Below are 11,781 nucleotides of genomic sequence, written 5' to 3' on the forward strand. Positions count from 1 at the left end.
ACAAATTGATACTGTATTCTAATTTTTATATGTGGCTAGTTAAGAGAGTAGTGTACCCAGAAGGCACTGGACTCTCAGCCACTTAACATTTGAAAGCCTCATTAATGTGCCCTAGAGAAGGGGAAAGAACCATCAAGCCCTAAATGCTGAAGACATTAGTCTGGACATAGACACCATACAAAGAAGTGCAAATACACAGGATTATGGTCACAAACCAGGAGAAGAATATCTGCTATTAGGGAATGTTAAGCATGGTGTAAAAATAGTTATCACAATCACAAAACACTTAGTTTTTATTTCCCACTATAGCTTAAAATATTAACTGTGGTTTACTAGAGAGACATGGTAAAGCCATAGAAGTAAAACATATACTCAGGTGAAAGAAATTTTTAATTTCTCAAACATGAACAAAATAATTTTCTATACATAATTTAAATGGATATTAAATATTTATGGACATGATTTCAAAAACATGTGGTAATTGTCTTCCATAATATCATCCATGATATAAGCCAGGAAAACATCACATTTTATCCCAAATGTTCTGTAATATCTTTAAACTGGGCCAAAATTAAGTTTCATTTAAAAGCTATCAAAAGCTATGACATTTTATGTGGTTTTGTTTTATATACCAAATGCATCGTGCTAAGCCTGGGTGTATCCTCATGGCACTTAACACATGATAAGGCACACAAAGAATGCAAAATAAATATTTGTTAACTGATACATTTCCTTTACAGCTTGATTATTAGACATTCAAAATTACTTATATTACTTTTTCAATTCCTAGTGTCATAAAGTACAATAATTCGAATTCTTAAATCTCTTATTCTAAAAAGAGACAAATTTCACCAACCAGGGGCACAGACACCAGAATGTAAAAGGCACAGTTATTTATTTTATTTTGTTTTTTAGAAAATGGAATGTGATCTACTTATTAAAGTACTCCAGAGAGTAATATTAATTACTATATTGGATTTTCTTCATAAATTATTTTTAAAAGTGAGTGGTAGCAAAACTTTATAAAACAGACCTTTTGCTTACATCACCAAAATAAAGCAACAACCAAACAGAAACAACAATGAAAGGCATGTCTTTGTTACAAAGAATCCTAACCAACACAGTTGACCTACGAGATATTCATTGTGCAAGATGACTTATCGAGATGTGGAAAAGAGAAAAATAAGAACAGGTTTCAACATGAAAGATTTCATCATTAATTGAAATTTGTCCAAAAAACACAGGTGCACATGAAGGATGTGCAAATTATTCTGGGAATGATAGGGGTCTTGAGAGATGGGGAAGAAGAAAACTAGCACAATCACTGAAAATATATTGTTTCAAATTTAGAAATATGAAGTCCTTGATGGCAATATTTATATGCAATCTATCCACACTTATTTAAAAATTAATACGTATCTAGTTTTAGATGCAGATTATTCTTACACAGTTAGACTGAGTTAACTGCAAAATGGGCTCTAGAAACAGAGTACTGTGATGAGAGAAATGATTTCTAATGTTAACTTCAAATGACTTATGTTTTTGAATTTTATTAATTGTACATAAAGTTTACCCTACATAATACTTGCAGTGCCTATCTAAAGACTTCTCTTTAGTTTCTTCAGTGACCTGAAACTGCCATGTTGGAGTAAATCCGATAGGACCCAACCTCAATTCATAGAATATTAGTAATGATCTAGTCCAACTTCGGTATTCTACAGCTGGGAAACTGAATCTTCACAAAAGGGAAGTCATTTTCTCAAAGTCATAGCAGATGAGTAACTCTAAGTCTCTTGATGGTGGCCACAGTGTCTAAATTGCTTGTATTTTCTCACCATCACATAGCATAGTGCCTGGTACAAAGTAGGCATTAGGTATTCTACAGATATCTTGGGTGGACTGATCAATGAAAAAATGAATATGTGAATGAATGAATGAATGAGACAATGGCTGAGCTAGGTTAGTCTATTTTCAGCAATAGGAGTTTGTCACCATCTGGGTAGTTGCAGATGATGACTAATTCTGTTACCACAGTCCCTCAAAATGTTCTTCTTGGAGTCATGTTGGTTAAAGAAATGATGCTGGGTACATATAGAAGCTGATACATCATGAGGCATTTAAAAATAATTTAAATTCCTTGTAATTTTAAAATTTATCTGTGATATTGATTATTAGTGGAGTTACAGTTGTTTTAAGAGACTTTGTCAATGCCACCATGGGGCACTGAACTTTTTGAACTGCCATGAACATAGCACTACACACATCTATATTATGTCTTCAGGAGTAGTGGTGATGGACAAAGACACTTGTTCCTGCCCCACCCTCAGCTATTTGAACATGCAGTAGCAAGTACTTGAAGCAAAAATAGGGCTCATTCTAAAGGCAGTTTTCAGAAATGACAAAGGGAGAAAAGTAAAAGGGCTGTGAATATTTCAACTACTTAAAAGAGGAAAATCTGTTAAACTGGTTATAATTGGAAAAATGTATCTAGGTCTTAAAGGAATATAGAAGTAAGTGGGAAATACCTTATCAAGTATAGGGCAAAGAGAGGACGTCAATAGCAGGTATTGGTGTGTAAACAAGTCAAATTTAGGTGAAACAAGCGCGGACATGTTTCATTATGGATTCTTGGAAGCCATTCCCTGCAGATTTAAGTGGGTAATTGAGAGTGACATTTAAAGTGGCAGGAGACAGTCTAAGCAACAGCTTCTGTGTTCCACATAGTCAAATTCAAGTGCAAGAAAGGTCTTTGTAAACAGAGTTCATGGCAGTGCTTTGTGATAAAAGAGGGGTCACTAAGACTGCTTAGGGACCCAGGTAAACTTCCAGCCTCCCTCCTCATCTCGACGCACAAAGGCTTGTCCCTGGTGGAAGGAATGAGTTTTCACATTACAATGAGGGCTCAGGGATGTGGAAAATGCCATCTCTGTCTTGTTGGGTGACACATTAGCAGTATAGTAAGGAAGAGTTTTCAGCCCCACTGGGGGATTTGAAAGTTGAGAAAGGATGTGGAAATCTTCTCCATGAGTGGCAGTGCTGTGCAAGGGGGTTGTTCTGTCACCTCTATAGTCAATTGGCATATCCTCTCTGGGGATATTTTTATAATCAACTGCATCATCCGGAAACTGGGAAAATGTGCTGGCGACTCTTCTGGGATGAGATGCGAGGGCACTGTAGTTAGCTGATAAGGTGTCATCGATAGTGTCAAGGTCTTTTAACCCAAGTGTTTGAAGGACCCAGGGATCCACAGGGGGCCCAGCTTGTTCTTCACAGTTAGCAAATTCACTAGAGAGGTTTCTTTTGGCATTTTTGGGATGGGGAATCTCAGCAGGAGAGTATCTTTGCTCTTTGGATTTTCTCTTCCCCTTCCTGAATTTTCCATATGCTTTGGAGAACTCATCAGATGAGAGCAATTTCTAGGGAAGTGATATTTGAAAGTTACACTTTTTTCATATATTTACTAGTTAACTAAATTATTTCAAAAAAATGCTTAAATTTCTTTTCACACAAAAGTAAGATGGATTGGATTAGCTTGTTTGTAAAGTAAAATCTGTGATGACAAGTTACTGCCTAAAAACTCTAAATCATATTTTTTACTCAATTGTTTTAAATGTTGAAAGGACCAGATGATATTTTTAAGATTTCAGCACAGGCAAGTTATTATTAATATAACAATAATAGCACTATCATTTATTGTTATCATTTGTAAATAAACTATCATTTATTTATAAATATACTTATATTTATTTATAAATATGTATAAATATACTTATATTTATTTATAAATATGTATAAATATACTTATATTTATTTATAAATATGTATAAATGTACTTATATTTATTTATAAATATGTATAAATGTACTTATATTTATTTATAAATATGTATAAATGTACTTATATTTATTTATAAATATGTATAAATGTACTTATATTTATAAATATGTATAAATGTACTTATATTTATTTATAAATATGTATAAATGTACTTATATTTATTTATAAATATGTATAAATAAAAATATTTATACATATTTATAAATAAAAATATTTATCAATATGTATAAATAAAAATATTTATTTATACATATATAAATAAATATATTTATACATATGTATAAATAAATATATTTATACATATGTATAAATAAATATATTTATACATATGTATAAATAAAAATATTTCTTTATAAATATAAATATAAATTTATATTTATAAATTTAAACAAATTTATATATTTAAATAAATTTAAATAAAAATACATACAAATGTATTTATACATATAAATATATAAAAATATAAATATTTATAAATAGATAAAAATAGTTATTAATATTTATAAATAATACTTATATAATTTATAAATAATATTTATAAATAATACTTATATAATTTATAAATAATATTTATAAATAATACTTATATAATTTATAAATAATATTTATATAATTTATTAATATTTATAAATTTATATAAGTAAATATTCATAAATTTATATGAATAAATGTTTATAAATAAATATAAATATTTATATTTATATAAATTTTATTTATATTGTATAATATATATAATATTATAATATAATATATAATATAATAATATAATATATATAATATTATATAATATAATGATATAATGTATATAATATTATATAAGATAATAATATAATATAATATAATATAATAATTTCATATTATATAATATAATAATATTATATTATATATAATATAATCTGATATTATGTAATATTATATAATAATTATAATATAATAAATTATATTTATAAAAATATTTATATAAATATAAATATTTATATTTATTTATAAAAAATATTATTTATACATAATATATTTATCATTTATAAATGAACTATCATTTACTACAATTTATAAATCACTGATTACATGTATTATCTCATTGGATATAGATGTTATTAAAATCTTCATTAATGAGGAAACTAAAGCACAGACATATTAATGACTTGCTGAGAATGATTTAGCTTGGACGTAAACCTAAGCCACCCATATCTACACAGATCCTCTGATTAAACACTATACAACACTTCTTCTTATTTCATTAACTTTCAAAGCACTTCTGAGATATATTATTATATTATTCTAAATATTGGAAAATTATTAAGACCGACAGATAAAACTGCCTAGTTATTATCACTTAATAATATAATAAATGTCCTTTTATGGAATGGTGGCTGGAGTTAGGAGCCCAGGCAAATAACCAAGATGTATTCTCTTTTTAACAAAGGCAACTGAATTGTAAAGAAATCAAATCTAGTGTCTTCTGTTCTCTGAACTGTTCTATTTAGTAAGAGTAGCAAGAAGCATCATCAATTTAGATAAAATAATATCAAATAATGTAGCTTATCTGGAAGTATGGAAAAGATTGATGATGAAAGCATTAATGATAACATAATGGCAAATAGATAATAAAAAACTGAAAGGCAAAGAATTGAGCATGAACAAAAAAAGACTATAGGCAAGTTATTTATCCTTGAGTTAGAAATAGCTCATTTTAAAAGTGGAGAAAAAATGTGAATTAAATGATAATGTAATTGTATATGCCTAATTGCCTAATGTAATTTGTAAATGCCAAATCAAGAGATTTGGGCTCAGGCAATATTCACAGCATTTTAGATCTAGCAGAATTTTTAAAAGATATTTTAGACCGTCCATTACAGATGAAGTTAAGTGAGGATCTAAGTAAGAATGATTTGCCTAAAGTCAAACAGATCATTAAAAGAATTGAGTGTCTTTTAGATCTGCTTCCCATACCAGCATTCCATCCATCTAATTCTCCCTTTTGATTAACACTGATTGTCTCAGCAACCCCCATCCTCGACTAGCATTTGATTTTTAAGCAACTTCTTTTGTAATATAAGACTGACATCTGCAATCTAGGTACTTCAGAGAAATGATCGATAAAAATTCTTGTGAAAGTGCTGTATTTCCTTAAGAAAAACCACCCATCTTATAAATGCATATCAAGATACACTGTTTAATCCAGGAGTTTTACATAAATCATTTCCTTTCTCAAATCACTGCTTTGTTCTTATAAAGTAGATACATACATCATACATACCTTGGCCTTTTCTTCAAGACATTTAACCAAAGCAGAATTCAGGTATTGTCTGAGGTGATTATTCTCTTCGTGTAACCTAGCGAGTTCTTCTTCCTTCTGCACCAGGGTGTCTTGCAGCTACAAAAAGCAGACAGTGGTGAAGGCTGCTCCAATATATTGACTCTGTAAACTTATAATAATGCCACTGCTCCTTAACTGCCTTAAACCTGATGATTGTTTGTTGTATGAGCACAAGCACAGGGAGGCCTCATCCTGAGAGGCCTAAATTAAATCTACATACCCCTAATGCCTAGTTTTTCAGCTTTGTGCTCTGAATGTTCATTCATTGCAAAGCGTTTGGAGAGACTATAATAGACTTTTAAAATTGTAAGCACAAGGGAATCAGGTAGATATGAAGGAAAATGAGCTGCATGCAACTGTTTAAATATAGAAAATGATGTTTAGGAAGATGTTGCTGGACTCCTTCCTTGCACTTTTAAATAAATAAATACAAAATAGAGGTGGGTCAGCTTTTTTTCAGCCTCAAATTGACCTGTCTGTATGTCCACTAGATTAAATTAAATATAGAAAATGATGTTTAGGAAGATTTTGCTGGACTCCTCCCTTGCATATTTAAATAAATAAATAAATAAAAACAGAGGTGCGTTGGCTTCTTTCAGCCTCAGATTGACCTGTCTGTACGTCCACTAGATTAAGTTATCCTTCAGAGGCAAAACAACATGAAAAAAGCAATCTTAGGAAAATATTTTATAATCATTATCTCTTCTCCAAGTATTAGTTATGCTTATGGTTTAAATTTACTGTCACACTCATTATTATATCATTTGATCTTTTCAAATGCCCTCTGAGATAGGCAGTACAAGGTTTACAATTCCATAAATGAGGACAAGGAAAAGGATTGACGGTCATACGGCTAAAATGTGTAAAGTGAGAGCTTGACTGCAGGCTTTTCTAGAGTGTCTTGGTTGTTTTTCTTTTCTCTGACATTGATCATCTAACTTTGATCTCTGTGGACACACCAGTCACTTTGGTTCTAAACTGAGTCAGCATGAATTTCAAAAGGGAAAAGAAGCAAGATATTAACAGAGGGGAATGGACCACACAGAACGTGACCAGTCTCGATGTTCTGACTTACACATACCTGCTTATTTCTGTAGAGCTGAGAGGAAAGCTGAGCCTCTTCCCATGAGCACAAGTCCGGAAGAGGAAAATTTGAGTCACTGAATGATTCTGTGAAAATACAAATAGATGACTGAGAAAATAATCTTGTAGTTTCTGTGTAATAAAGAAACTTATCAAATCAAATCAGAAAGTTTAATAGGTTCAATTATTTTTCTTAAACAGCTATTGCTGCCATATGGGCAAACAAGACATTTAAAATTTTTTAGAAAAGGCAAGCAAGCTGTGAGAGACAAATATTTATACACTGTATGACATAGCAGTTAAAGAGGTAATTTTTTTTAAGCAGTAAGGGGTCACATTCTTGCCTAATATATGTATTCCTGATGGATAAATTAATAAAGACTGTCCAGTCTTTGTCATTAATTTATGCAAATACTTATTGATCTCCCCGCAAACTCGGCATAACATTGCAATTCCATTACGTTTTTCTAGTTTTTATCTTATTTTCTAAGCTTTAGCACTTGATAATATACTGTTTGGCTCTATAATTAAATTCTAATATGTAATGCTACTAGCTTCTCTGCCTGTCTGCCTGCCTGTTTTAATCTAACAGACTGTATTTATTTGGAATTTTATGTGGTAGCACTTTCTACTTTAAAACAATTTGGACCTTGCTTCTTTGAAGATCTTAATGAAAATCTCAAAACTGTGCCCAGACCTTATCTGTTCCAACTGTTCTAATCTGTATATTTGATAAATGTTTTTTCAAAGTGCCTTTTCCCCTCATATTTGACAGTCAGCTCTATCTGTCAGTAAAAAACTATGGTTGGGCATACTAACCGGGTCTACTTTTACTTTCTTTTCTTCATCTAGTACAGTTTAGACTCTTGTCCTTCTCTGGTTATACTGTTGATACTGAAATATTTTTGATTAAAGTGAAATGATGAGTAAGGAGATAGGAATAAAATGGCATAAGTAGTTTGGGTTCACGTTCTTGGGCATTTTGTTTTTACTGTTGCTTGTAGTGGAAAGCTAATATTCAACAACGTCCTCCCTGACATTTAAGTGTGCTTTTAATATTTGGGGTTCCTTTGTTTGTGTCTTTTAAAAAAATAAAACAAATCATGTAGCAGAACCAACAGTATGGATATTTAATTCTGGGGTGTCTGAGAATTCTTTAAGAAACTTGAGTGTTTCACACAGACGTTTCTTTAATATTTATAAATACTGCTCATATGCCACAGATCAAAATTAATATCTCATTTTACATCAATGCTATACTTCTCTCCAAAGTTGAAGCTTTTTTTGTGTGTAAAAGGGAATCCTTTTTCTACTTCTAACATACTATCCATGGAACTTCCTCTATGAAATAAAAATTAAGTTAGTATTTCTTGCTTTTCTCTCAAATTCAGGGAAACTTTCCTGAATTCCAAAAGAAGCGTTCCAACTGGTATCCTCATTCCAAAGACATTCTGCTGGTGTGTTGTTTATAAAACTTTGATCCAGACTCACACTCCCTCAGTGAGACAGGACTCTCCAAGAACTGTAAATTGTAGGCAGAAATACATGCTATCCAGTGGGCAAGGTAAAGAATCCCATTTTCACTATTTGGCAAGTGTAAAGCAGCAGGCTTTATGACTAAAAATCAGGAGTCCTTGGGTTTACTTAAATTTTCCACATCGTCCCTTATTCTAGAGTCCTAGCCCATGATGCTCCTCAGCCACGGGTATGGAAAAGAGCTCCAGATCTATCAGGGAAGCAGAAGAGCAGAACTTACCCTGTGCCTGTGGTGCTTGTTGGAGCTCTCTGTTGTCCAGGAGACCAGCAGCCCAGAAAGAGACCCAAGTCTCCGTGGAAACGTCAACACTAGATTCTGACGTTGTAGTGGAATACGGGCAATTATAGCTCTGGCCTCCTACAAAGTACTGGTCTTGGCAAGGCAGAATGGTGTTCTGTGAAATTCAGTATGGGGGGAGTGAGGGGTCCCAAAAGATGGGGTGATGGAGATTTAGAAGGGAGAAAGGGTGGGAGAAATACCGAAATTACATGCAGTGAAATATAAAGAAAAAAAATCAGAAAAGGTGTTAAGTATAGATCCATTTTAATTTTGGGGTGGTCAAATTATAATTACTATAAGGGAATGAGTTTCTTGGTTTACCCAGAATTTCCCTTAGGCCCTCTGAGCAAAAGAGCAGACTAGCATTGAATGGCTGAAATTTGTACATATCCAGGAGGATTCTCTTTTACAACGTCCAACCCATCTAATAGTCTACCCAGATCTAAATAAAGGGAATTCTACTTAATGATTCAAAACCATAAGAACTATTTGGTTCTTTCTGCAAATACCTTAATTATATTTCTAAAACTCCGGAAGGACAAAGAACGCAGAATGCTAAAGCTGAAATGGATATGACATAATATAGACTAACCTCTTCATTTTTGTTTCTGAATCATACTTGCCTCATTCCTTCCTTTTTTCTCTCTCTGACCTAACATACTGCTGGCTCATAGTCTATCTATCTATCTATCTATCTATCTATCTATCTATCTATCTATCTCTGTCCCAGAGATAATTAAAACATTTTGCTCCCAACACTAAGCACAGGAGCATAAAGTTGCTCCAAGTAAACGTATAATCAAAGCTGAAAGAAGTTCGTTAGCAAAGACAGCAAGCTCTAGTTCTGTCCATCACTAGGACTCAATGCCCCTCCAAATTATCTTGCCACTAACTGGCATGTATTCTCCACTGTGTTCTGATCCAGTGAACACTCTCCTGCCCTCCTCTTCTTGAACCTCAAACACACAGTCTTTCCAAATGTCCAGGCAGGGGCAGGTATGCAGCCTTCCTGGGTTAATTTGTACAACACCAAATTTAAATTATTTGTCAATGTTTAATCAGGTAAAAGCCATTCATTTTAGCAGAGCCCAGCTTTGGAAAAACTCTTCTTGACTACTACAGGGCTTCTTTGGGCATAACAGACAGAAAACAAATTAGAAGAAAAAAGAGAAAAAAAAGTTGAGTCAATTCAATCGCACTTTGTTAATGTTCTCGGTAAATTAAGTTTTGAAAAATTCCAGTTCTGAAGCAAGTCCAGCTTGGGCAGTGCAGACCAAAGACATTCAGCCAAGAGTTTATCAAGTGCATTTTTCTTTTATTTTAAAAGCATGTTTGCAGACTCCTTCCCTGAGGTTTTTTTGTTGTTGTTTTTTTTTTTGTTGTTTGTTTTTTTTTTTTTTTTTTTTTTTTGGAATCAGAGCTAAGCTATTATGCAATTGATACCTGAGAAGAAAACAGACTCCAAATATCCCTAGACAAGTTCATGTCCAAGTGTTTGCAAATATATGCATAATCTAGAGGAAGAGGTAGAATGAAAAGTGAGTGCAGGTGGAGGGGGAAGTTGGGGAGAAAGTAAGGAAAGTATTAATAACAGAGAGAGAGAGAGAGAGAGGGTGAGAGAGAGAGAAAGCAGGTAGAGGAAACTGAAAGAGAGGGCAGCAGAGAGGATCTGTTTTAATTGGCGGGTACCTGAGAAGTCTTGCTCCCAAAGTGGAATAAATTCTAAATGCAAAGCTCATTAACTTTCAGAGACCCGAGTTTGCCAGCGGACTAGCTAACGCCAGTTCCTCACTTACCATCTTGCAGTGGAAGAAAGCGCTGCAGAAACTGAGCCCACTCAATTTTTCAGTAACACCAGTGGGAGCTTTAAATGAGACTGAGGGGAGGAGCTAGGAGAGGCGAGTTCTAATCTGCGGGAGCTCCCGGTGACGCCCAGAGCTCCCGGCGAGCGCCGCTCTCTGATTTGGTAAGAGGCTGTCAAACTGGTGACGTGAGCCAGGAGTCACCCAGCAGAAGACAAAGTCACTCGAGCTCTGGGCGACCCCCGCGCCGGGATCAGGGACCTGCCGATCTGGCCACCGGCCGTGGAGCAAAGGCAGGACCTCCGGCCCTCCCGCTCCGGGTGCGCAGCGCTGCTTCAAACCCGGCCGCATTGTGGACTCGCCGCGGGCCGGGAGACGGGCGGCGGAGGCTGGCGGCGACCCCGCAGCCGGGACCGAGGCGAGAGCCGGGCTCCCTCCCGCTCCACGCGCAGCGCGGGGCAGGGCCGAGGCGGGCCGGGCGGGAAGACGGTCCGGGTGCCTGGACGTGGGGTAAGAAAAGCCCAAACCGGCTTCACAGGGGTCAAGGGACCCTTTAGGGAAGCCCATCTAACTGGCCCCAGAGTTAGTATGCTTCCTGTGTATTTTTTTTCTGGCTACGCAATAACAATATTAACTTGCCGTATAACGTTGTCAATTGACTTTTTTTTTTTTTTTTTTTTCTATTAGGTGTGTCTTACTTTCCCCTATTTCTGAAATGAGTGTTAGATGTGGAGGTGATATATATCCATTCTGGAATGGAAGCTTCACTAGAATAGCAATTCCTGTTTATTTTGTTCCCTGCTGTCTCCAAAATACTAGGAACGCTTTCTCACATGTAATAAGTGCTCAACAAAGATTTGTAAAAAGAATTAATTAAGCTATAAATTTCGGAATCCAAGTATCTTTTTATATTGTACCTTTCT

At 34.1% G+C, this 11,781-nt stretch overlaps 1 protein-coding gene across 1 annotated transcript; it reads right to left on the reverse strand.

Moving 5' to 3' along the window:
- Window positions 1-227: 227 nt before the first annotated feature.
- Window positions 228-10,934, reverse strand: GMNC (geminin coiled-coil domain containing). The gene is made up of 5 exons (XM_054482081.1): window positions 10,853-10,934; window positions 8,997-9,171; window positions 7,239-7,327; window positions 6,098-6,214; window positions 228-3,416 (listed from the first exon to the last, which is right to left on the reverse strand). The coding sequence occupies exons 1-5, from the start codon at window positions 10,853-10,855 to the stop codon at window positions 2,796-2,798; spliced, it is 1,005 nt and encodes a 334-aa protein (XP_054338056.1). The 5' UTR covers window positions 10,856-10,934; the 3' UTR covers window positions 228-2,795.
- Between the last annotated feature and the right edge of the window lie 847 nt (window positions 10,935-11,781).

This window comes from Pongo pygmaeus, chromosome 2, assembly GCF_028885625.2.
Source record: "Pongo pygmaeus isolate AG05252 chromosome 2, NHGRI_mPonPyg2-v2.0_pri, whole genome shotgun sequence".
Classification (NCBI taxonomy): domain Eukaryota; kingdom Metazoa; phylum Chordata; class Mammalia; order Primates; family Hominidae; genus Pongo; species Pongo pygmaeus.

Coding starts and splice junctions, on each gene's coding strand:
- GMNC (XM_054482081.1), bottom strand. Junction 7,328..8,996: donor ACAAGCACCACAGGCACAGG/GTAAGTTCTGCT, acceptor GTATTTTCACAG/AATCATTCAGTGACTCAAAT. Junction 6,215..7,238: donor AGCTCTACAGAAATAAGCAG/GTATGTGTAAGT, acceptor TGCTTTTTGTAG/CTGCAAGACACCCTGGTGCA.